This window comes from Equus quagga, chromosome 14, assembly GCF_021613505.1.
Source record: "Equus quagga isolate Etosha38 chromosome 14, UCLA_HA_Equagga_1.0, whole genome shotgun sequence".
NCBI lineage: Eukaryota > Metazoa > Chordata > Mammalia > Perissodactyla > Equidae > Equus > Equus quagga.
Window position 1 is genome coordinate 67,953,509 of NC_060280.1, and position 27,187 is coordinate 67,980,695.

The 27,187-nt window shown below is 36.9% G+C and overlaps 1 protein-coding gene across 3 annotated transcripts in view; it reads left to right on the forward strand.

Annotated features, from left to right (window-relative positions):
* ARHGEF12 (Rho guanine nucleotide exchange factor 12) overlaps nt 1–27,187 on the forward strand; it is a 139,622-nt gene that overhangs the window by 86,729 nt on the left and 25,706 nt on the right. For all 3 annotated transcript variants that reach the window (XM_046637566.1, XM_046637568.1, XM_046637567.1), the window contains 16 exons: nt 1,279–1,419; nt 6,573–6,647; nt 10,168–10,260; nt 12,593–12,703; nt 13,005–13,103; nt 15,691–15,733; nt 16,035–16,140; nt 16,579–16,716; nt 17,211–17,243; nt 17,566–17,680; nt 18,338–18,443; nt 19,854–20,066; nt 24,798–24,930; nt 25,239–25,274; nt 25,600–25,754; nt 26,745–26,891. In XM_046637566.1, the coding sequence (XP_046493522.1) occupies nt 1,279–1,419; nt 6,573–6,647; nt 10,168–10,260; nt 12,593–12,703; nt 13,005–13,103; nt 15,691–15,733; nt 16,035–16,140; nt 16,579–16,716; nt 17,211–17,243; nt 17,566–17,680; nt 18,338–18,443; nt 19,854–20,066; nt 24,798–24,930; nt 25,239–25,274; nt 25,600–25,754; nt 26,745–26,891 (1,744 nt within the window). The remainder of the gene's footprint in view (nt 1–1,278; nt 1,420–6,572; nt 6,648–10,167; nt 10,261–12,592; nt 12,704–13,004; nt 13,104–15,690; nt 15,734–16,034; nt 16,141–16,578; nt 16,717–17,210; nt 17,244–17,565; nt 17,681–18,337; nt 18,444–19,853; nt 20,067–24,797; nt 24,931–25,238; nt 25,275–25,599; nt 25,755–26,744; nt 26,892–27,187) is intronic.

The window sequence follows — 27,187 nt, forward strand, 5'->3', positions numbered from 1 at the left end:
TTTACATTTTTGAGTTTCATTCTGCCCTTTTGAAACAGAATGGCAGTTATGTTTTTAAGTAGTGGTTTAACATTTTACAAAATTACAGTGCTAACTACATGGACAAGCATTTTCTCATTTAATCTGCACAACAGCCCTCTGAGGTTAGATACCACTGTTTCCCCCTATTTTACATGTGCACTTAGAGGAATTCACAGAGGTTAAATAGCTCATCTGAGGTCAGGTAGCTCAAAAGCAGTGGAGCTACAATTTAAACCCAGGCTGATGAATTCAAAGCGCATTCATATTCTTAATGACTGTATTTTTATTGTGATTTAAAAATAGATTTCAGTAGAATTTGCTACATGAGTATAAGTTACAGAGATGACGGTCTCATTAGAAAAAATAGCTCAGCATTTATATGTCAACTAAATTTATATTCTATAATAGTCACAGTTGGGATTAAAAAGCTCCTTAATGCTTCCATCTTAAAGCAAAATGGGCAGATTGGCTCTGCTGTTTAAAATGAGTAAAAGCTGTTGATTGGTTATTTTTTCTGAGTTAGGTCTGTAAGTGAAAGTCCCAGGTTCATAGAACTAAAGGGATTCTTTGAGCTCATCTAGCCTGGGCTCATTTTAAAGTTAAAAAATCATGCTGTAGTTGAGAAAATTAGGGCCTAAGCTGGTTAAATGACTTAGACAAGGTCACATAGTTCTAAGGCCTCCTGACCTTTTGGTTTACTGTACTTTTACAGGTCATTTTTTCCTTACTTTCGTTCTCATTAGCTATATGAAGTTTTGAGTATTATGCCTCAGTAATGTTGACATTTCAAAGACGTTTTTACTCTGTTCAAACAGTAAAAATACGGTTTCTGATGTAAAAGCTTACAATAATCTATGTTATAGCATTGTGTCCCAGAATTGGCAATTTATTGAAATTCTAAAGTGTTGGAAGGCAGTTAGCTAGATGCTATAGTGTAATAATCTTTACTAATGGGCAGGGAATATAAATTATATAATTTAACAAACTATCTTTTTGCTCTATTTGGAAGTTTGAACTTTCATTCTCTTTATTAAAATATTACTTTCTTTCTCTTTAAGGTCATGGCATTTTAGAACCACAGAATTAGTAGTTGTTTATGCATTTAACTTTCAGAGCTTTAAGCTTTTTTGATCACATCAAACTGGCCAACTTTTAACAGTCTCCATTTAGATTGCAGTGTGACTCTATTTCTTTATGCAGTCAGTAATCAAAGGTTTGTTTTCGTATGTTCGTGTGTATGTGTTTAATCTGTTTTAGGATGGAGCTGTAGTTACGTCCTCCAAGCCTTTAGGTGATGCCCTGACAGTCAGTGAGGTAGAAGCAGATCCTGGTGACGGACTAGGCAGAATTGATTATAGCAGTGGAGATGTTTCTCGGCACAGTAGTGACAATGCAGATGTAAGTGTTCTACATGTTTATCTTCTGTATTCTTCTTTATAACCCTTTTCTAGATTTGATCTTAAATTACATGAATTAGATGTATTTCTCTTATTACTTACATTTTATCACCACCATCTTTAATATAGCAATTTGGTGAGCAGAAATTCTGGGCACTGTTGTATATGAGCTTTTAATTCCAGAGTTCACTTTTTCCTTTGGATGCCCATTGCCAAATGTTTCTTTTGAGGAGATGGAATTTCCCAGCAGGCATCGTTTGTGTGCAGAGAAGTTAATAATGCCAGTGCTTTCTTACTGAACCGAGAGGCCAACTGTTGATATCTTTAAGAGCATGTTAATGTTCCATTTGTGGTCAGAATGACTCAGTCTTGAATCATGGGGCACTTTGCCATTGCAAAGAGGAAAAGCCTTATTCCTGTTAGACTTCAGTTAATAGCCCATTTTTAGTTAACACTTTCTTGATTAACCCAGAAATTGCTAGATAAACATGAATATTTATTAAGTTGATAAGAAAATATTTTAAGTTGAATATGATGTAACACCATAGTCATATGAATACTTCAAAACTAAATTCAGTGTTATTTATTCAGCAATACTTTGTAAGTAGTATGCAATGATGGGAATAATGACTTAAAAATAGATCACCTCTTTAAAAGTGATGAAGAAAGTAGTCTAAACCAGTGCTTTTAAAACTGTGGGTCATGAAGTCAATTTAGTGGGTTAGTGGGTTGGGACTAGCATTTAAAAAAAAAGACTAGAATAAAAAATAAGAGTGTTTTGCATGTAGAAGAGGTAAATGTTTACTTCTTGTGACTTTTGCTATATACACACACGTGTGACGTGTATAAGCACGTGTATGTTTGTGTGTGTGCTGGTTATCAGTGTAAAATTTCTCTCTTATTGAAGGTTGCAGTAAGAAAAATTTGAAAGCCACTGGTCTATGCTGTCATTTAGGCCACCTTTTGAGGCTTAGGCCCAATGACTCAGTTTCTTATGTGGAAAATTTAAGGATTTTTTTCTTTTTTTGAAAGATGGTGATAGGAGTCTTATGATTGGATAGGCTAAAGATTTTAATGAAAAATTTCAATTTTGACTCAAGGAAAAAATTACAGTAACTAATATTTATTGAGCATACATACCATATGCTGTAATAAGTGTTTTACATTCCTTATCTTAATTAATTGTCAAAACAGCCTTATGAGGTACTATTATTGTTATCATAACTTTACAAAAGAAAAAATTGAGGCCAGAGGGAGTTAACTAACTTGCCAGACTTCCCCAGGTAATAAGTGATCTGCCTCTACGCAGCTCCAGAGTACCAGCACTCTAAATATACAAAGGCACTGAGATATGAAAATGCATAACATTTGGGGAGAGCAGCGAAAATTTTACTGGTATATTAGGGTTATGGATGAAATGGCTAGAGTTTATCTTAGAAACAAAGTCTTGAGTCCAGGTTGTAAAGGACTTCAACTTGTTCTAGTGGTCCTGCTTTGGGAATCCTTCTCATAGTCTCTTTTTTGATTTAGTGCTGCTTCTCCTCTGTTTTCATGGCTTGTCTCTACCATTAGATGGAAAGTTTCTCGAGAGCACAGGCACTGTCTTATTCAACTTTATATCTCCAAAGCCTGGCAGATTGTAGGAATACAGAACAAGTGATACGAATGGAAAATTTTAATTTTATCTTATATTTAGGAGAATGTTTCATGAAAATGTTTGGCTTACAGGTACAGCTTTCTAAAATACAGAGTGAACTGGCAAGTGTAGAAACAGGCATTCCAATGAATTAAGGCTGTTTGACACGTAATTGGTTTTTAATAAGTATTCGAATGACCGACAGGATGAATGAGTAAGGAGTTTGGGTTTTATCTTGTGTGCAGAAGAGAGGTACAATCAGAAACATGTCAGTGTGAAAAATGAATTGGAGTAAATAGGGAGATGTATACGAAAAGAAGACTGTTTGGCTTAATAGGAACTTAACAAATGTGTGTTGAATGGCTAACAAATAGTTACCATTTACTGAATACCTACTTTGTGTCGGCAGTTGCACCTAAGCTTTACAGATACTCATTTTAATTCACATAATAATCTTGAAGAAGCAGTATCACCATTTTATAGATGAGGAGACTAAAGCCAAATAAATAGGTGGATATTGTGGAAATCTAGGTGAGAGATGATAGGATATTTACTGAAAACGTAACAAACCTAGTTTAATTCCTACAAGTGTGCATTTGAAGCTAAAGATGTGCTGCTTTTACCTTATGGATTTCCATGTTTGTTTCAATTGTACTGTATTAAGATTGTAGGAACCAGTCAGTCTTCTTATCTTTTGAATCAGTGCTTTTAATTTTTTTTTTCCATTTTATGCTCATTTTTATAAAGTAATCTCCCTGTGGTGTTTATGGTATTTTTATCATTGTAGAATTCCCTGCTTTTGCTCACCTCAGAGAAGGCTTTAAAGAATAGCTACATACTCAATTCTCACAAGAGAAGCAGCTTGATCACAAATCATCTTCTAAAATTCAGAGCATCTGCCTCTCTGATTGTCAATTTGTGGCTGATATTTTTAAAAATTATTTTGGAAAATTTTCAATCCTATTCAAAAATAGATTAGCATAATGACCCCCCTCATGTACCTAATCACCCAGCCTCAGCATCAACAGGTGCTCAGACTTCTTTTGTCTATATCCCTCATTCCTCACACCCTGCAAATACTGGATGATCTTAAAGTAAATCCAAGACATTATTTCATTAATATGCATTTTTAAGAGAAAAGAAGACTTTAAAATATGTAGCCATAATACCATTATCAAATCTTAAGAACTTGGGGCAGGCCCCATGGCGGAATGGTTAAGTTCACGTGCTCTGCTGCGGTGGCCCAGGGTTTCGCTGGTTTGGATCCTGGGTGCAGACATGGCACCACTCATCAGGCCACGTTGAGGCAGCATCCCACATGCCACAATTAGAAGGACCCACAACTAAAATATACAACTATGTACTGGGGGGATTTGGGGAGAAAAAGCAGAAAGAAAAAAAAATAGATTGGCAACAGTTGTTAGCTCAGGTGCCAATCTTTATTTTTTTTTAATTTTTAAATTATTTATTTATTTATTTTCAGATGTACATCATAATATGTTTCAAATTCTGTGTAGATTACATCATGTTCACCACCTGAAAACTAATTATAGTCCATCCCCTCACGTGTGAGCCTAATCACCCCTTTTGCCCTCCCTCCTCCCCCATAGCTGCCAATCTTTAAAAAAAAAAAAACTTAAGAATTAATATGTTCTTAATATGAGATTTGATTACCCTAATTGTTTTATAATGATATTTTTGCATTTGGTTTATTTGAATCAGGATCCAGTCAAGGTCTTCAGCCTTTTGTTAATATCTCTTAATATATAATAATTTCCTTCTTTTTTTTTCTCCCCAAATCCCCAGTACCTAGTTGTATATCCTAGTTGTAGGTCATTCTAGTTCTTCTATGTGAGGTGCCACCACAGCATGGCTTGATGAGCAGTGTGTTGGTCTGCGCCCAAGATCCGAACCGGTGAACCCTGGGCCACCGAAGCGGAACACACAAACTTAACCACTTGGCCACGGGCTGGCCCCTACTTCTCTTTTTTTTAATCCCCATTTTTTTGGTTAAAGAAAATGGATCACATGTCCAGTAAAACAACCTAGATTCTAATTGTATTTTCATGGTGATGTTTAATACATTTTTCCATGTATATTTCCTGAAAACTGATAGATCTGGAGTCTTGATCAGATTAAGGCTTGAGAGTTGTTGTTTGGCAAAAATAATTCATGATGGTACTTTGTACATCCTGTTACATCACATCAGGAGGTGAATGTCTGGGTGTCTTTTTATGACTGTAAATTTGTTTAAGGTGTTCAGATGATGTCAGTATGATTTCTTCATTATAAAGTTCTCCATTAAGGATTTATCTAATGTTTGTATCTGCCATTAATAATCAAAATGCTTGCATCCATTATTTAATTACCAGTTTCAAAGTGATGTTATTATACTTTTGTCATTCCTTGTGTATTTATTAGATGGAATTATTTTATAAAGAAGAATTTTCTCTTACTAGCTTTTAGTTTACCCTAAAATATAGCTTACATAGGAAATGCAGAATAAATATTTGATTCTTTTCCTTCATGTGTCTGTTTTCAGAAGCGTTGATACCCTAATCAACTCCAGAAGTCAGCAGTGTGGGGATGTGTGTGTAATATTTTGAAATCATAGATTTTATTGTATTTGCTTACTGTGTTTCAGTCTGTTGCAGTCCTTCTTTTTGATGTTTAAATTGTCCCTTTTTAAACTAGTGGGAGCCCCTTCAAGTTGTCTTCTGTGTTTTTTGACATGACTCCCCAGTAACTTTGATAGCTCTCTTGCTTTTTCGTGTGACCAGATTATTCTAGCTGTATCTTTTATATCTCCTGTCCAAGACCCAGAGTCATCCATTTCTTCAAGGTGGGGTTTATGTGAACCTATGGTTTTCTCTATCTTGTGGTATCTTGGTATATGTATAGATAGCATGTATTTTCCCTGTTGGCATTCACATAAAAATCTTTTGTACCTCATTTTCAGCTGCTCTGAAGAATGACTTGCATTGCTTTGGGGTGTTCCTTATTCCTCCAAATTTCTGCATATCATATTGTTTGTATTTTTATTAGGTCATCCCAAACATACGATATAAATCTCATATAAATCCATACGTTAGTTTCACATGAGGTAGTAACAGAAAAATAGCAGCTTAATTTCATTCATGTAAACAGGCCAAAGTGCTTTTAACTTGGATAGAAAGAAGAGTTTGGGGCAGAGGGGGTTAGGGGAGATGGATAAAGATGTAGTTTGATTTTGACATAATAAGTTTGAGATATGTAATATATCTAGTTAGAGTTATTTGGTAGAAATTAGCCCTCAAGCCTGGAGATGAAATAAAACTATTCTAATGCTTCTATATTGTTTTATCAACATAAAACTAAAAAGCTGTGACTTGTAAGGTCAGGAAAAATGTAGCAGAGTCAGGTATTGTATGAAAGATACTTAGAAGTTTCAAATACAAGTATGAAATTTGGAAATTATTCTGAGTGGATCCCCCTTTGGTGAGCCTATTGAAATGAACTGGATGTCTTTTTTTCATTAGAGTCCCAAAAGTGGCCTGAAAGAGAGGATTTATCTAGAGGAAAACCCAGAGAAAAGTGAAGTAAATCAGGACATTGTGAGTATGAAATCCATGAAATGATAACGCTTTCTTTAGCTTTCCTTATACCTTAGTGGCAGGCATGTCTGATATTTGTATATTCTATTTTTTTTTTTGAGCAAAAACTTAAATTTATTAAAGGAAGTTAATAAAGATTTGATGAATGAAGAGCTACTCCATAGTTAGTATTACTAGGTGGTTTAGTGTTATTTCTTTATTATAGTAAAATATACATAACATAAAATTTACCGTTTTAGCCATTTTTAAGTATACGATTTGCTGCCATTAAGTTACATTCACACTGTAATGCAACCATCACCACATCCATCTCCAGAACTTTTTCATCTTCCCAAACTGAAATTGGGCACCCATTAAACACTAACTCCCCATTTTCCTCTCTCCCAAGCTCCTGGCAACCACCATTCTACTTTCTGTCTCTGAATTTGACTACTCTAGGAATCTCATATAAATAGAATCATGCGATATTTGTCTTTTTGTGACCAGCTTATTTTACTTAGCGTAATGTCCTCAAGGTTCATCCATGTTGTAATGTGTGTCAGAATTCCCTTACTTTTTAAGACTGAGTAATAATTCATTGTAGGTATATACCACATTTGGTTTATCCATTCATCCATCAGTGAACACTTGGGTTGTTTCCACCTTTTGAGTATTGAGAATAATGCTGCTATGAACATGAGTGTACAAATATCTGTTCAAGTTCTTCCTTTCAATTCTTTTGAGTCTATACTTGGAATTGCTGGATCTTGCGTATTTTTACTTGAGTACTTTTAGCAATCTGATTTGATTTTTTAATTAAACTTGTGTAAAGTTTTGTAGTAAAAGATTTAACGGCGTATTTTGATGCATTAATTACTAGCGACAAGGACTATCAAAAAATCAGAAATATTGAATCAGCTATAAAATCAAAAGTTGTCTACTACTCTAAACAAATTTCTGTTGTTTCACTTGATTTCTTTTTTTAATTATTAAAGCTTTAGAGTTTAAAACACAAGTAGTTTCTCAGACAAGGGAAACAATAGAAAGAATAAACAAATGGGACTTCATTGGACTAAAGAGCTTCTTCAAGGCAAGGGAAAACAGGATTAAAACAAAAAAACAACCCACTAACTGGGAAAAAATATTTGCAAGTAATACATCCAACAAAGGCTTAATATCCATAATATATAAAGAACTCACACAACTCAACAACAAAAAATTAAACAACCTGATCAAAAAATGGGCAGGAGACATGAACAGACATTTCTCCAAAGAAGATATACAGATGGCCAATAGGCACATGAAAAGATGTTCATCATTGCTGATCATCAGGGAAATGCAAATCAAAACTACACTAAGATACCACCATACACCCATCAGAATGACAAAAATAACTAAAACAAATAGTAACAAATGTTGGAGAGGTTGTGGAGAAAAAGGAACCCTCATACACTGCTGCTGGGAATGCAAACTGGTGCAGCCACTATGGAAAACAGTATGGAGATTCCTCAAAAAATTAAAAATAGAACTACCATATGATCCAGCTATTCCACTACTGGGTATCTATCCAGAGAGCTTGAAGTCAGCAATTCCGAAAGTCCTATGCACCCCAGTGTTTATTGAAGCATTATTTACAATCGCCAAAACATGGAAGCAACCTAAGTGCCCATCAACAGATGATTGGATAAAGAAGATGTGGTATATATATATACAATGGAATACTACTCAGCTGCAAAACAGAACAAAATCGTCCCATTTGCAACAACATGGATGGACCTTAAGGGAATTATGTTAAGTGAAATAAGCCAGATAGAAAAGGACAATCTCTGTATGACTCCACTCATATGAGGAATTTAAACCTGTGGACAAAGAAAACAGATTAGTGGCTACCAGGGGAAAGGGGGATGAGGGGTGGGCACAAAGGGTGAAGGGTTGCACCTACAACATGACTGACAAACAATAATATACAACTGAAATTTCATAAGATTGTAACCTATCATTAACTCAATAAAAAATTTAAAAAAAAAAAGGAAGCTGGAGGAAAAAAAAACCACACAAGTAGTAAGGGGCTGACTCCATGGCCTAGTGGTTAAGTTCAGCACGCTGCACTCTGGTGGCCCAGGTTGGGTCTCCGGGTGTGGACATACACCACTCGTTGGTGGCCATGCTGTGGTGGCAACCCACATACAAAATAGAGGAAGACTGGCATGGATGTTAGCTCAGGGCGAATCTTCCTCAGGAAAAAAAAAAAAAAAAACTAGTAAAAAAGGCAGAATCAAGTTTAGGAGATACAAATATATAGAGTTGCAACACACTTAAAGAGGAAAAACTACAGCTGCATCTTATTAACTTAGTTTATGACTTGTGGATCTATGTGCATGGTTTCAGCTATAGCTACTACGCAGGTGACTCCCATCTTGTCACAGCCTCACTCCCTTTGCTTACTCCAGAGCCTGTGTCTTCAGCTGCTGGCAGATTTAAGCCAAACTCATTCTTTTCCTGTTTCTTCCAACATTTTTATTTCTCTTCATACTGTATGATCTTTGATTTTAATATTTGTGGTCTTCAAGCGTCCTCTATTTTTTACATTATACGTTAATGCCTCTACACTGCCTTTTTCATGCTAAATCCAACTTTGTGAGTTGACAAACGGATGAGCTATTGCGTGGGAGTGAGGTCTGCCAACCTACAATTTATTTTTCACTTTTCTTATCTTTGTTTTTCTAGCAGTGTTCGTGTGATTTCTTCAAAGTTTTATTGTATTACGTCAATGATTTTCAACCAGGGGTGATTTTGTCTCTCGGGGGACATTTGGCAGTTTCTGGAAACATTTGTGGTTGTCATGACTGGGAGGCTGCTACTGGCATCTAGTGGGTGGGTGGAGGCTAATGATGCTGCTAAACATCTTATAATTCACAGGACGTCCCCCGCAACAAAGAATTATCTGGCCCAAAATGACAACAGTGCCGGGGTTGAAAACCCTACGTTATGCACTTATGAAAATGAATTAAAAATGAAAAAATAGGGTTTAGTGACAGCTTTCACTTGTGTGACATTAATAGAAATCTTTGTATTAACCTCTGTGCTTTTCTTATCATTTCTACTCTTGTTTTTCCTTTGTCCTGTTGCCTTCATTCACTTTTTTAAATCTAATTTTTTTAAATTGTAATTTTTCATGTAAGCCAGCTTTATTTCTTTCTGTAACAAGGTGTAGATATCTATGAAATAATAAATAAAGTATACAGAGAGTGATTAGATAACCAAAGATGTAGTGGGCAAAAGGTGTTTGTTATTTCCAGGGGAAACGTTTTTTTCTTCCCAAGAAACAACCAATATTAGTGTGGTTTTCTTTGCTAAAGTGGTTCATGGCCTTGAAAATTTGAGAACCACTTCTTTGAAAATAAAGTACTGTTTTAAAGAAAGTAAATACAAAGAATCCAGTCAGTTTAGAGAACTATGTCTTTTTGATGGTTTGGCCTCAGTCTTTCTCTGATTTGACCACTAGATAATTTTTCTGTTCCTTTTCTCTGAATGTTACCAGGATACTCAATCACTGATTGGGAGTCCCTCAACCCGTATAGCACCTCATATTATTGGAGCAGAGGATGATGATTTTGGTACTGAACATGAACAGGTGATGACATTTTTTTTTGTAAAACAAATTATTGGTTTTCTGAGATGTTTGGTTTGTTACAAAATGAACACTTTCTGGAGACTGAAATTATATTTGTAAGGATTTGAAGCTGAATCTTAGAACTAAGGTTTTGGTTAATTGCTTAGATTAATTGCTTATTTTAGCTTTGAAAATAGAAATGACTTTGCTTTTAAAGCTGATAAAAAGTCATTGATGTATACCTAAGTATTTCATTTTTTGGAGGGGAGTGGGTATTATTAAATGTTTTTTTTTTAATTTCAATTTCCATTTGTTTATTCATGGTATATAGGAATATGATTGGCTTGATTCTTATCCTCATTTCCCATGATCTTGCTAATAAGCTCACTACTTCTGGGAGCTTTTTGAAATAATTTTTTAGGATCTTCTACATAGACAACTATGTTTTTATTCCTTGTTCTTACCTTTATTGCACTGGTTAGGACTTCTAGTACAAAGTTGTGGTAAGACAGGATGTCCTGGCCGTGTTCCAGATCTTAGGGAGAAAGCATTCACTCTTTTATTATTAAGCATAATGTTAGCCACAGGTTTTTTGTAGATAGTTTGTATTAGGTAAAGGAAGTTGCTTTGCATTCCTAGTGTGCTGAGAATTTTTATCATGAATGTGGATTTTGTTGAATAATTGAGATGATCACGTAGTTTTTTAAATTTAGTCTCTTAATGTAAATTACATTGATTGATGTTAGTACGTTGAACCAGCTTTGCATTCCTAGGATAAACCCCAGTTGGTTATAATATATTTTCTTTTTTATGTATTGCTTGAATTTACTTTGCTGAGGATTTTTACATCTGTGTTTATGGGGGATATTGGTCTTTAGTTTTCTTTTTTGGTAACGTCTTTATCTAGTGTTTTTTTAATTCTTTTTTGAGGAAGATTAGCCCCGAGCTAATGTCCGCCACCAATCCTCCTCTTTTTGCTGAGGAAGATTGGTCCCAGGGGCCGGCCCTGTGGCCAAGTGGTTAAGTTCGCGTGCTCCAGCTTTGGCAGCCCTGGGTTTCACCAGTTTGGATCCTGGGCATGGACATGGCAGTGCTCATGAAGCCATGCTGAGGCAGTGTCCCACATAGCACAACCAGAAGGACATACAACTAGAATATACAACCATGTACTGGGGTGTTTTGGGGAGGAGAAGAAGAAGAAGAAGAAGGAGAAAAAAGATTGGCAACAGATGTTAACTCTTTAAAAAAAGATTGGCACCTGAGCTAACATCCATGTCCATCTTCCTCTATTCTGTATGTGAGACACCTGACTCCGCATGGCCTGATAGCGGTACGTATGTCCCTGCCTGGAATCTGAACTGGCAAACCCTGGGCCACTGAAGTGGGGTGCGCAAACTTAACCAGTACACCACCAGGCTGGCCCCAGTCTGTCTAGTTTTGATAGTTTGTTAATAATGCTCTCCTCTTAGAATGAGTTGAGAAGTGTTCTCTTGTATTTTCTGAAAGAGATTGTGTAGAATTGGTATTATTTATTTAGATTAACTCTCTTCCCTACTTTTATTTAAGTGTGTAAAAGATTATATGGAAATTGGGATTCGAGGTTACCTTAAGTTTAGTAACTATACTGTTTTCTGTGTTCAGTGTAGTTAGGGAATATACAAGTATTCTAGGAGTTGCCTTACTTAAAATCATGCAACTCCATTTCCTGCCCCCATTTCTGCAATTAGCCTGAAAGAAAAGTAAGGCAGTTATTTCATTATGAGGCAAAAAGCCTGCCTTTACATTTTTAGAATTTTTGTTTAACTGTTTTATATACCGATTTGTAGACATCTGATCTCTTTGATAATCATCTTCTAAACTTGCATTCTTCCAAGATGGTCTGTCTTCCAACTTATCCTCAAGAGATTACTAATTTTCAGCGGGAGAGCTTCCATAGCCTATTGCTAATAAATTCTAGTGAAATTTTTTTTCCCATTTTTTGGTGAGGAAGATTGGCCCTGAGCTAACATCTGTTGCCAATCCTCCTCTTTTTGCTTGAGGAAGATTGTCACTGAGCTAACATCTGTGCCTGTCTTCCTCTATTTTCTATGTGAGATGCCACCACAACATGGCTTGATGAGTGGTTTGTAGGTCTGTGCCTGGGATCTGAACCCACAAACCCCAGGCTGCCAAAGCTGAGCACATGAACTTAACCACTACACCACTGGGCCAGCCCTCTAGTGAAATTTTTAAAATCTCAAATTTTTTTAGGATAAAATCAAAATGAAATTTGGATAGTTATGTTTAGGTGAGCTTACATTACATTTTGCATTTTTGTGTTGGAGTTATTGATGTATAATTATTTCTTTTCTAGATCAATGGGCAATGTAGCTGTTTCCAGAGCATTGAACTGCTAAAGTCTCGCCCTGCTCACTTGGCTGTTTTCTTACACCATGTGGTTTCACAGTTTGACCCTGCAACATTGGTAATATATTTTCTGATTTAGCCAATTGAAAGCTCTTACACTGATTCCTATACCATAAAACTTTTTCATTTTGGCAAGATGAGTGGACAGACTTATTTCAGTTTTCTAAACACACAAGGATAGATGTGAAAGGTATTTAAAATGTTACTAATTTATTTTTTTAAAGACTTGGGTATATAATAATTACTACATTGTTTATGGTGATCTACTTGTTCCAAACGTTCCCACTCAAGAAGGATTTAGCAGATTACATTTTTCATGATTTGTCTCTTTCTCTTTTCCATTTCCATCTCTACTACAGCTCTGTTATCTCTACTCAGACCTGTATAAACAGACCAATTCCAAGGAGACTCGTCGTGTCTTCCTTGAGTTTCATCAGTTCTTCCTGGATCGATCTGCAGTAAGTTACCAAGTTAATATACAGTCCTTGCTTTAGTACATTGAATTATTGGCCCCTTGCTTTCAGTCTTCCCTCCCATGTTTTTGGACTTTATTGTGCTGTCTGACTTCTATATTACGTCTCACTTAGTGATTACTCTTGACTGTTGTTTTTTATCATTTCTAAATTAGTTGTAGGCATATGAATTCTCATAGTAGGTTTTAAGGGATTTGTATGTATATTTTGGTTTATACATGTGCATAATTAGGATGAGAGTGAAAAGAGAACACAAATGATACATGTATATATAAAAATCAGGATCCAAGGGATAATACTTTTGCATAATTGAACTCTGGTTGGCCTCTTTGAAGTTCAGAGGCACAAGTGTAACTGAAAAGTGGTGGAAAAGATCTTACATGAATGATAATAGTGTTTTATTTTACAAATAGAAATCTTAATAAGGTTTTTACACTAATAAGCTTTGTTACTAACCTTACTATAGGGTAGTAACGGGGAGCCCTGATGCTTCCTGAGTCATCAGCTGCGTGTCCCTGACGTGCTCACATTTGCGGTTCTCTTAGATGCCCGTCCACACCTCCCCTTTCCTAAAGCCTCCATCACCCCCTCTCCTGTCCTTTTCCCAGCTGATGACCTTGCTGTTTCTTTGAGAAATTTAACGTACACAGAAGAGAACTTCTAGCAGATTTATCTCCTACCTCCACCATCCCATATGCTCTGCCCTTTCTCCTGATGCTGTGAAGGGATTGTCCTGGCTTTTTCCTGAGGCCAGCTCTTCTCTTTCCCCACATGGTATTTCCTTATCCTTCCTCAAAGACCTTATTCTAGCAATTACCCCTCTTCTCTCCTGCATCATCAGCTTTTTGTTTTCTAGAATCATTCACATTAGCATGCAAACATTGTTACTTCTTCTGTCTTAAACCCAACAAACACGCACAGACACATTCTGGCTCCCCTGCTCCCTGTAGCTCTCACCCCATTTTCTCTGTATTCCTTTACAGAGTTGCTTACACACCTGCATATTGCGGAAGACAATGACCTTCTCAATGAGGCCTTCACTAACCAACCTACTTAAAATTTTCTCCCCGTCACTTTCTGTCACCTTTCCTGTGTTATTTTTGTCCATAGAACTTCTATTTTATTTATTTGTTTGTTCATATTCCCACTCTTATGCCCTAAACATAAGCTCCATTAGGGCAGATATTCTTGTTCTGTTTATTCACCGATGTTTCCCCAACACCAAATAGATCTTGGCACAGAGTGGCCACTTGGATATTTATTGAATGAATTAATTAGGGTTCTGGTTATACTGCCGTTGTTTAATGATGTTAAGATAATTTGCCTCCATGATGAAATGGCAGTATATTGAAGTATATTTGAATCTCACAATTATTAAGAGAGCTCCATGCTCAGTCAAAACTTTATATTTTGCTGCTCATAATTTATAGAAGTTTATCAACGTAAAAGTGTAAGAACCTTGATAGATTTGCTAATTATTCTTTTATGCCACAGGTGGTATTTATTTCAAATAAATACCTACATACGGAAATGAACATTTAGGTACTTCTTTGCATTTGTGCTAGAAGTACTTTTAGGAAAGTTGATTTGAGCTACTGTGCAGCAGCTTCAGTTAAAGAGGAAGCTTTCAGATCCATTTCACTGTTCTTCAAATGAATATTAGAGATGTCATAATTTTTAGCATTGGCTTATTTTCAAGTGTAAAACCTTAGATCTTAGAGGAATTGTTCAAATTCTGGAAGTGTATGACTTAAGTAGGTATACAATACAAAGTAAACGTGCAGAAGTTAAGATAGTTCCTCTAAATGCAAAATGATGTTTTTTTCCCAAAACATTTCCCAAATTGACAGGAGGGAGAACACAACTATCTGGTAATGGGACCAGAAACTAAGTTATTATGGGAAAAATCCTAGCTAAGAAGAAGTAAATTTTGTGACACAGTCACCTTAGTTAGTTTAATAGTAGGAACTACAGATGGTTACTGGAGGTTTGAGGCTATGAAGCCTCTGCATTGGCCTCCAGTGCCTTCTCATTGGGAGTGTGTGTGCCTGTTGTGAGGCTGTTTCACTTCACATAGGAAAATGGTTGGGAACATCATGGTGTGTAGTGTGAGTATCTCAAATATAGCAGATAAAAATCATGGTTATAGATGAGTACCTTTTTCACATGATAGTAGACACATATTTCACGTTTTACCTAAGTTGATTAAAATCATGTATAACTGATTATATTAACCAGTGATTCTAGAAAACCAAAGCCAATGCTCATTCATTCTGGAAAGCCAAAGCCAACAGGAATAAGTAAGGCACAGAGCATTCAGTCGTCTAGTAAAATGATTGTAGCTATTTCCTTTGTAACATGATCCTTCGGAAAAGGGCTTATATTCAAGTTTAGACAATAGAACATTCCAGAGTTGTGAGATTTGCATGGGTGGAACCCAATAAATGAACTTATACATGAGTATGCTTATAAAAATAGGTATCCAAGTTGTATCTCTTTTTATGCAAGTACTTGTATACGTCTTGAAAAGTCCTTAGTGCTGTTTCACTCTTTGTTTGCATTTTTGTTTTAGCACCTGAAAGTTTCTGTTCCTGATGAAATATCAGTAGATCTAGGTAAGTTTGAAGCACCAATATCCTGGAGAATTACATCTCTAGATACATAGCTGAGCTCAGCTCTAAAGGTTTGGTCTGTCACATGGTGACTAGTAGGTCATCTGAATCACAGCAGAAAGAGAGTCTGTAGTACATTAAGGGTAAATGAAATCTGAATTCTGAGATAAAATACATAAACTACGTTAAAGAACTTTTCTTTGTCTTACTGTAAGTTTGTACCAAATATCATTGATATGTTGCCAGTTATGGTGTGCAGAGTATACCTTTAGGTCAAATAATTCCTTTCCTTTTTTTTATACAGACAAAAGAAGACCTGAGCTTATTCCTGAGGATCTACATCGCCACTATATCCAAACTATGCAAGAAAAAGTCCATCCAGAAGTTCAGAGGCACTTGGAAGATTTTCGGTAAATTTGGTGGTAGATATAAGCTGATATGGTCATTCTGAATTAATTTTCTTATTAGGTTGGGAAAGGTTGCACGTTAAATCCTTGGCTTAGCATGTGGTCTTTATCACTCTTACTAAAACATCATGAGCATCTGGAGTCCAAGGGGTGGAGTGGTACTGAGAGGTCCATAAGTCCCGATTCCATACGCTTTTAGGATCTGAGCTCAGTCCTATGTCTATGCTGAGTGTGTTCCTTCAAGATAATGTGCTCTGTTGAGTGATTGCCTCTAGAATTTTTTTCCTCTGGTGTCCTAGGTTACATGGGCCCCAAAATAGAAAACTGTGACATTTTGCCTGTTGCTAGAAACTCACAGCTATGGAAACTCTGATGAAACATCTCCAGAGGGAGACAGTTTTTCTCTAGGCTACCTCAGGAAATTTCTCCCATTCCCTTTAGGCAGAAACGTAGCATGGGGCTGACCTTGGCTGAAAGTGAACTGACTAAACTTGATGCAGAGCGAGACAAGGACCGGGTAACTTTGGAGAAGGAACGGGCATGTGCAGAGCAGATTGTTGCCAAAATTGAAGAAGTGCTGTAAGTAATAAAAGTATCTGTAGACGTGCCCTCTCTACTGAGACATTAGTATGTTTAAAGTACACTTTGATCAAATTGAGAAGGGGTGTCAGATTGTGTATGTGGAGCTCTTTAGTGTGTCATAATACTTGAGAAACTGGAATTTTTTATTTTTGCTGATATTTTGGATAAAGTTCTTATATTTCTTTTAATGGGTATTGGTAAAATGAATGACTATAAAATTTCTAATTGATTAAAAACAGGTTGAATAATTAGTTTCGGTTCACAGGTTTTGGAAATATTTCTTGTTATAAAACATTTGTAATTGATGACATGAGTGTGAAAAGCATGTAGTTCCTTTGGGGGTTAGTGGGTTTTGGTATTTTATTCCAGGTGACAGGTTTAGGATGGGGCCCAAAGCATTTGGTTCCCTTCTGCTGTTTCAGGTATCTGAGTTTAATAGCAGCTCTTTTATTAAACTTCAATATTTCATTTTTAAATGTTTTTATTTTTAGGATGACTGCTCAGGCTGTAGAAGAAGATAAGAGGTAATAGAATTATTTTTTCCTAGAATTTTAAGAAAGAAAGAAACTATGTTTTCTCCTGTCGGTCCTAAATTATGATTTTTTTCTTTTAACTTAAAAATGTAGACTAACTCCCTCTGGTGGGCTGTATTTTATTTGAGGAATATTCTAGTGTCTTGACTAGAATCTTTCTCTTTGCAGTGAATAGATAGTTCCTTATTTTTTTACTTGATGAATTATAGTTCTAAGAATTTCAGCATTGGAGTTTTGGGAGTCGTTTGATATCTTCATTCCACCCACCCTCCCTTCTCAGAAGTGTCATTTTACTTAATCTTTTCTCCTCCAGTTCGACAATGCAGTATGTTATTCTCATGTACATGAAGCATTTGGGAGTAAAAGTGAAAGAACCTCGAAATTTGGAGCACAAGCGGGGTCGGATTGGATTCCTTCCAAAAATCAAGGTAGAGCTGGCATAGCAGCGGCGGGTGCAGGGCTCTGTGCTCCTTTACGTTTGGGTGCAGTGCTTTCCTCCTTCTCAGTACTTGCTTCCCTGTTCTCAAGAAATGCAGAATCTAGTGAGAAATCTAGACGTGTAAACTACTGTTAGACAATGTGAAAATAGCGGTTTATGTAGAGTGCCATCTCCGACTCTGTGATGGGCTTACTCTTTTCCTTTTATGGTAGCTTTCACAGTTTGTAGTTATTTGTTTTTGTTTAATTTTGGTTAGATTGTGAAGCTCTATGAGGGCAAGGACCTCCTTCATCATTGTATCTCCAGCTTTTAGCATAGTGCTTTCACATGTTATGAGCTTAGTAAATATTTGTTCAACAGATGAATGAATTGCTTAGAACAAGCTCCTAGTAAATGTTATAAAACTCCCTTTTTACTTTCCAAAATTGTCAGCTCTAAAGGGTTTGAAAAGACGCCTTGAGTTTGATGTATGCACAGTACTGGATGCCAGCCTCTAAATGAGTACTGTGTGTCTGTGTGTCTTTCATTTACACTTAACCAATTCCTTTCAACTGACCGTTAGAATTGCATTTCTATGTTTGAAAAAAACAAAAGAAATCTACTCTGTTATCTCTCTCTTATCTCTTTGATTGTACCTCAACTCTAGCAAAGTATGAAGAAAGATAGGGAAGGCGAAGAAAAAGGGAAGCGAAGAGGATTCCCCAGCATCCTGGGACCTCCAAGGAGACCAAGCCGTCATGACAACAGTGCAAGTATGTTGAGTTTGAAATGCTGCATTCCCACCATTCCGTGCTGACTTTATGTGGGTGGCTCATTTAGCTAGAATGAATTTTGGAGAAAAGTGTTCTTGAAATGATTCCAATGAACTTCCAGTGTGCCTTGTTTCCATTCAGTGTTATTTCTGAACTAAATACCCTCATGTGGCTACGTAATTGTTACAAACATCTTCTTTAATGGCAGTAGAGAATTCTATCAGTTGTCCATAACATATCTTTCTTACCCATTCTGATTTTGTTTGCATTCAAGTTCTGATTGTTAAATTAAAAAAAAAGTGCATAAATAGCTCCACCATAATTTGTTTAATCTTTTGTACAAATGTTACTCTCACACTCCATACTTCTGCAATTTTTCCACCTCTCCATTGTGCTTTATTTCCTGATCTCACTCCACCCTCAGGCCTAATCTGGAGAGATCAGCTCACTAGAGAGGGCTGCAGGAGAAATAGGGATAGTGGTACTATGGGGAGGGAAACTAGGTTATGTAGTGGTCCTCAACTTGGGCAGTACCACATTTGAAAATACTGACGTGGTTGGAGTGGTGATGGTGTTGTGATAGAGTGGTACTGACTGTCTCACACATTGAAGAATTCTTAAATACCAGTAGTGCCCATTGTTGAGAAACACTGAGAAGATGAAGGAAACTTTTGGAGAAGAGGTTGAGGAGAATGGAGCATTTCACACATGCTCACCATGAGTTCCAAGGGATACAGAAGAAGAATTTTAGGAATTATAGGAGGAAGAGTTTTAGGATTAGGGATGTACAAAGCTGTGTGAGGGATGTATGAGGAACCATGACCTGAGGGTCTTGAGCTTCTCATGGTGACTGATGTGAACAGGGATAATGAGCAGGATAGGGATAAGTCTGGAGTGTCTCTGAGGCATATTGTGATGAAGAAGTTGTGAGTGTTGGGGAGATGTGGGGTAGGGGCTTGCTAAGAGCTCACAGAGCTACAAGGCTTCATCTTCACTGTTACAAACGACTCCAGCTCCATATGCACCTATCTCAGTCTCTCAGTGTTCCCTCTTCCCCACCCACCATTGCTCTCCTTGTCTTCTCTCATGACCCTTCTTCCTCTACCTCTTCTCTCCCCTCATCTTCTACCATCTCCCTCCTTTTTCTCTTCATCCTTCCTCCACCTTCCTCTGTCTTTCTCTCTCTCTTTCTTTCTCCTCCAACTCTCTCCCTCTCTTTCCTTCTTTCCTTCCTTCCTTCCTCTCTCCCGCCAACCCTCTTTCTTTCTATCTGTCCCTCACTTTGTGTAATAATTCAACTTACATTTTTTTAGAGCCCACCATATTTCAGACATTTTTCCAGATCCTTACATCATCTTTTTTTTTAAGCTGTTTTGCAACACAAATTGTTAACCATTGCTTCGTGTTCAGTTGGCAGAGCCATGGAACTACAGAAGCAGCGCCACCCTAAGCACTTATCCACACCCTCATCCGTGAGTCCTGAACCTCAAGACCCTGCTAAGTTGCGCCAGAGTGGCTTAGCAAGTGAAGGAGCAGACGCTGGATACCTGCCAGCCAATTCCACGTCGTCTGTGGTTTCAGGGGCCACTCTTTCCCAGGAAGGAGGGAAAGAAAATGATACTGGTGAGCTAATGCTGTAGTTCAACTTAACTAATATCAAGATTTTAAAACAATCACATTAACTAGGAATTTAGAGGTATATTATTTTAATCAAGACTGAATCCCAGTTTAATTTAGTTTTAACATTTTAGTATTCTACAACCACTGACAAATCTATGCTGAATGACAATTTTGAGTTCTTATCCATTCATAAAGTAAGTATTGAACTCTCTGTCAGGCATTAGCTTTGTACCAGATGTTAGCAGACATAGATTCTTGCCCCATGCGCTCAGTCTCCTGGGGAGATAGTCACACAAATAAAAAATTCAAATTGTGCTGAGTCCAGTAGAGGAAAAGGAAAGGAAGTTTTGAGAGGACTGGTCAGTAGTTAGAGGCAGATGTTGGGGGCATCTAAGGAAGACTTTTTAAAAAAAAATTCTGAAATACTGTAGATTTCTTTTAAATGCTAAGGGGAAGCCAATTGAGAGGAAGAGGTTGAAGATGCAGGAGATAGACTGTATAACCAATAGAACATAACTTCAAGAAGGAGAGAGGAGATGAGATGCAGACTGTATGTGAAGGGCAAGGTTATTAACTGAGAGAAAGTTTAGTGAGAAGGGCAAGGAGATTTGAAGAGTAAAGAAAGATATGAAGTAATTGTAGATAATTGGGGAAAGAGATTTTTGCCATATTTCTTCGTACTTGTTATAATGGGATTCTTAAGCAACTGAACTGGGAGAATAGGTGGTTTTACTTGGAGGAGGGAATGCCTATCCATATTAGTGATTTTGGAAGCAATTCAATTTCTGACATGGAAAGATCAAGGATAAAGCTGTGGGAGTGGTCACTGAGGTGGCGTAGAGGAGGTTACTAGAAATGAAGAAGGTAAGGAACCAAGGAGCCAGGAGTTCTAATACCTTAATAATATCCATGGGTTTTGAGGTCACCTCATGTGACATTAGCATGGAGAGGAAAACAGCCAGTAGCGAAAGGTTCAGTGTTGCTAGATGATTGTTGTGAGGAGGGAGAATATGTGATAATACTCAGAGAGTGAGAGCCTCAGTGGAGCAGGGGATTTTATAAGAAGACAAGATAATGACCTAAAAGTAGTATTGAGGAGCAAGAAGGATGTGCATCTCCTCTGTACCCTGAAGTACACAGTATAGGACAGAAAGATCAGTTTCTATTTAAGAGGGCTATAGCAGAACAGGTAATCCCCATGGGATAGACAGGTTTTTATTTAAGACAAAGAAGTAGGGGTGACATTTGTAGAAACGTCTGGAGATTTTTGTCTTATATGGAATTCTGAAGATGTTGGATTGGGTACATGAATTAATTCATGGTTCCCATGGCTCATTGAAATAAAAACATGGTAGGTAAGAAATAAACAAAAGCCGTAAAGAGAAAGGAAGTTGAGGAAGAGAAGATGTTATCAATGAATAAGAGATTGCAACAAATTTTTGGAAGATTGAAAGTGGACAAGAAAGGTTTGATAGTTAAAACAACATAAAGGAAGCTGGAACCCATAATTTGTGTAAGGAATCCAAGGTGGGGGCAGTCTCCCCATTAGAACTCTGGGGAGATTTTGGGCTCAGAGTTGGCCTGTGTTACGGAGTGCACGAATAAGAAATAAAGCTGAAAATTAGGAATTGAAGGTCTGTACTCAAAACAGTGTGTCAACAGCTTCTGGTCCTTGCATTGTGGCATGCAGGCAGTCTGCCGTTTGTGTACCAGAGGAAAACGAGTGTGTCCTCTTTTTAGAGAAGTTGAATGAATTGTGTAGGGAGAGTTAGGTCCTCCACTATATTAGTGCCCTGGAGTCCTAACATTTGGGGGCCTAAAGCCTGACAGTAGGTACACCAAGGTCTCACTCTGCTCAGAGAGCTCCCAGCTGAAATGGACCTACTTCCATCTAGCAATGAAAGAAAGCCAAATGAGCGACCTGGTCTTGCATTCTTAAATATGAACAGCATTACTCACTCTTCGCAAAATTTGCTTATTAGAGTTAAAAGCTAAGAAAATGCATAAAGCTAAGCATATTAATGACACACAAAAGAGAATATATAAACAACAGAAAAACTGTCCCTAGCAGAAAACAGTAATTTAGGTAATAGACAAGAACCTTAAAAAATACCTCTAGGGCCAGCCCAGTGGCGCAGCAGTTAAGTTCGCGTGTTCCACTGCAGTGGCCCAGGGTTCGCCAGTTCAGATCCTGGGTTCGGGTAGGTACACTGCTTGTCAAACCATGCTGTGGCAGGTGTCCCACATATAAAGAAGAAGGAGATGGGTACATGTTCCATGTGGATGCATGTTAGCTCAGGGCCAATCTTCCTCCAAAAAAAAAAAAAAAGAAAGAAAGAAAAAATACCTCTAAATTAGATAGTATACTTGGGAAAATGAAAGACGTTATCATATCTATAAAACAAGAATAGGATGCTATGAAAAAGAAGCATTCAGAGACCAAAAAACATTTTAATGTAACTGTTACATATAATACAATAGCTATTGTATTAGTTATCAATTACTTTGTGATAAATTACCCTAAAACTTAATGGCTTAACACAAAAAATATTATCTCACATTGTTTGGTGGGTGAGGAACTTGAGAGCAGGTTAGCTGGGCAGTTCTGGCTTGAGCTCTTTCATAAGTTGCAGTCAAGATGTCAGCCGATCATCTGAAAGCTCACCTGGGGTCAGGAGACCTGCTTCTGTGCTCGTGTAGGTGGCTGGTGGCAGGAGGACTTAGTTCCTTCCTGGAGGCCTCAGCTCCTCACCTCATGGGCTTATCCGTAGAACTGCCTGAGTGTTCCATGACATGGTAGCTGACTTTCCCTGAGTGATCCAAAAGAGAGAGCAAGAAAGAAGCCTCAGTGTCTTTTATGACTTAGTCTCTGTGGGTGTACCCGGTCACTTCAGCCAGTCAGAGGCAAGTCACTAAACCTCACCCACACTCAAGAAGAGGAGAATTAGGCTCACCCCTGAACGGAGGAATATCAAAGAATTTGTGGACATGTTGTCAAACTACCACAGCTACCAATAATTAAAAAAAAAGAGTAGTCCCTAAAAATAAAGGAAATATTTCAAAATGTGTATCAGAAATATTAGGAGATAGAAATTGGAGAGAGACGAATTATGTAGAGAACCACTACAGAGGTGCAACGTTTGTTTCTTTGACAAAATATCTGCAGAGGACACGAGGAGAGGCAGTTAGAGAAATGGCAGAAGAAAGCTTCCAGAGTTAAAAAAGAATACATGTAATAATAATAATAAAAAGATCTATACCTAAAATGTCTTTGGAAATTTCAGTGCAGTAGAGATAAAGAAAAAGAATCTTAAAAACTTTTAATAGGAAGAAAATGGGGATTATGTTCTCGTTAGAACACTAGGTGCCAGAATACAAAGGAGCGATGCCTTTAACTGCTGAAAGAAAATGTTAGTGAGCTTAGAATTCTGTATCCATCCAAACTATCAAAGATGAAGAAAGATGTAAAGACATTTTTTGATATGCTAGGTTTCAGAATTTAACTAAAATGTGCCTTTTCCTTGAACATTATTTGAAGATACACACTCCAGAAAACTGAGAGGAAAAATTAAGAACAAAAATGTCGTGGGATCCAGGAAGCAGGGGAAACAACCTGGGAAAGTGGTGAAGGGCAGTTGTAGGATGATAGTTGTGTCACAGGCCAAGGGAGCAGCTGCTCCAGATTGGAACCCAGGAACATAGTGGGTAAGAAAAAGGGAAGTTTTAAGCAGTTGATAGTATGATGCAGCGGCTGAAAAAATTTGAGACTCAATAAAGTAATTGATGGAATATATGACTTTAATGTAATAAACATTCTATTTCAAGTGGCCCAGGAGTTGTGTCATTGGACTAGTAGAAAAGAAAACATAATCCTAACTAACATACCTCTTAACCTAGCAAGAATAATATGTTTATGTGTGTTGTACATTGTACATGACAGTATGTGTATTGTCACAATAATGTAAGCAGTCTATTGGTTTTCAGACTTTTAGAGTCAACCTAATAGTCAGAGAACAGAATATTTAGTTACAGCTGTAGATCAGAATGGAAATATAAAACATCCTCTTAATGATATGAGTCAATGTGTAGTTGAAAGAAATGAAAGGTAGAAGTAAAGAAATATAATTAAAGGGAAGGATATGGACACTAAATACCTAATTTGATGTAGAAGAGAGTTAACACAGTAACTCCTTGATGGAACAAAAATACAGATATAATTCTGTTGTTTAAACTTAGGTAATAACCAGTAACCCAATTAGTAATAGTAAGATAATTATTAAACATTGGGAAGAAATGGGGGGGAAGTGAAGGTGGGAAGTATAAGTGAGCCAAATGCTCAGAGGAGGAAGAAATAGATACTACCTAAAGGTAATAAGTCAAGACAAATAAGTGGAGGTTTGTATTTTGAGGTGGACCACTGTAGTAACTAAAATTTGAAGGAAAAAGGTTGGCACTGGAGTAGAAAAGGAGAAGGTAAGATGTTTCTCCTCATCTCATGCTCTTCTGAGTGGTCGCCATGTCTTAAGAAAGCTGCTTAAAAATGATTTTCCTGTTTATTTTTAGTGTCTTTAAAATTTTTACATAGTAGAATTCTGGTTCTAGCTAACATGCAGTTGTTTAAATAAGAATGTGGCTATGGATTAGGTTGAAGCTCTTTTGAGGACTAATTTTTTTGTAATCATTGTCTTTATTAAGTATTAACACCATGTGAATGTCTGACTTTTGTCTTTTCAGGATCAAAACAAGTTGGAGAAACCCCCACATCTGGAGACTCCTTAGACGGCACACCTCGTACTCCCAATACCATCTTTGATTTCCCACCTCCTCCATTAGACCAAGTGCAGGAGGAGGAATGGGAAGTAGAAAGGTAATTCAGTCATATCTTAGGGGGTTTAGGACATGGCTTAAAGTTTTTGATTGTATAGGATTCCTATACTTCGTAGCGTTTTTTTTTCCATATGTGATTTTTTTGGGGGAAAGAACTAGAACTTACTGGTAGTAAATGTTAGATAGGTACTGAAATGTTTTTCAGTTTCTTTGATATTAAATCATTACAGTGTCCAGAAGAATTATCTATTAGCCACTGTAGTTTAACCCAGTTTTGAATATCTTTGGCATTAATTTCTCGATTACCATTTTGTTTTCATGTTGACTCTTTATTCTCCATTGTTTTAGGGTGACTGAACACGGGACACCAAAGCCCTTTCGAAAGTAAGTAATCCTAAAGTAGCTTTCAGTAGAGGCATATTTTACGAAATATATCTTTTTTCCCTAAAGTTCTGATTTTAAAGGAAAAGAAACCCTGTACATGAATCTGCATAAAAGAAAGTTTTTGGTAAGCACACATGATTCAAAAGATATTTTTAGAGATGTATATAACACACGTAAGGCATCTTGTAGGCAGGGATGATGTTTCAGGCCCTGTGCTAAGAAATATTTCAGAAATCTGACTGTTTACTGTAATGTAAAGACTCGCGCTATTTCCCATTGTCCACCTGAGGTCCTCAGATAGAATTCATCTTTTTTTCTTCATTAGGTTTGACAGCATAGCTTTTGGAGAAAGTCAAAGTGAGGATGAACAGTTTGAAAATGACTTAGAGACAGATCCACCCAACTGGCAACAGCTCGTTAGTCGGGAAGTGTTACTGGGACTAAAGCCTTGTGAGATCAAAAGACAGGAAGTAATTAATGGTGAGTTTAATTAGTTGTTCTTGTTCACCTTTGTTGAGTTTTATTAGAGTAAAACAAACCCCTGAGCCTTGGAGTTTGCTTCGAAATTTCTGCTAGCCTTATGCTTTAAACAAAGAGGAAATTAAACTAGGTAGATGATCCTTGAACTTTACAACTCAAAAAATGCAAATGGTTCTTTGATTCTTATTGATTATTTAAAAGGAAAGGTGTTTAGCCATCAGGATGTTTAAGATTCATAGCGTTACAGATCTTAAGCTCGAAAAATCATTGAGACAACATTTGTCCCATCACTTGACTTTCAGGCTAAGTCATTTTTATGTATAGATTATAAGTGAGGAAGCTGAGGCTCAGGGTGATTGGTTGAATTAGTCAAGACTCTATAGCTGATGAGCGGTAAGGAGAACACTAGGGTCCAGGTCTTTCTTTATCGTAGTGCAGTGTTCTGTATTTTACGCTAGCATGTATGTGACAGATGTGACATGGATGCTGTACCCTCTACCATCTTTAGGATGTGATTTGAATAATTATCCTTCTTGTCTCTGATAACATTGAGACATGGTGAAATTACAAGTCTGGCCTCAGAGTTAATGATTTATAGGCAAATTAGGTAACCAAAAGTACTGTTGTTTCTGAAGAGGGCTCCATTTAAAGGCTACCTGATGTTTGGGCTTACAGTTTTCTGATGTTGTAGTTCTGATTGGTGGGTACTATTATAAAAAGACACATGGATTTTGGAGTACATTGTTAACTTTTAAGTACAAAATAGTTTTGAATGATATTTTTCATTTGCCAGTATTCAACTCTTAGAGCCAGTTTGTAGGAGAGTTTCATGGAATCAAGAAAGTGACTTCAGAGATACTACATCCTTTCAGAACTATCAATAATTATCACATAACTCATTTGCTACTTAATTCCAGCTTACGCCTATGTTTGGTCCCATGGAATTATTCTAAGTAAGGTAACGTTTCATGTTTTTTTTTTCCTGCTTAGAATTGTTCTACACTGAAAGAGCTCATGTTCGAACGCTGAAGGTTCTTGATAAGGTCTTTTATCAGCGAGTGTCCAGAGAAGGAATTCTGTCACCTTCAGAACTACGGAAAATTTTTTCAAACTTGGAAGATATTCTTCAGCTTCACAGTAAGAGAAATTGACTCTGATCTTTGTCCCTAACATTTCCAGTAGATAAAAGATTGTGAGTATGTATAGGAACCATAGCAGTAAAATCTTGTAAATGTATCCATGTTAGCATTCCTGAAATTATATAATTACATGTGAGCGCATAACATAAAGAAATGATTGGATCCTGAATATCTTCCCCCCAGAAAATGCAACAATATCTTCTGTTGTATACAGTGTTAACACAGGACTTAGGATGTAAAGTCAATGTCTAAGTTTAAAAATATGAATATGGAAACTTCCTATCAGTTACAGTA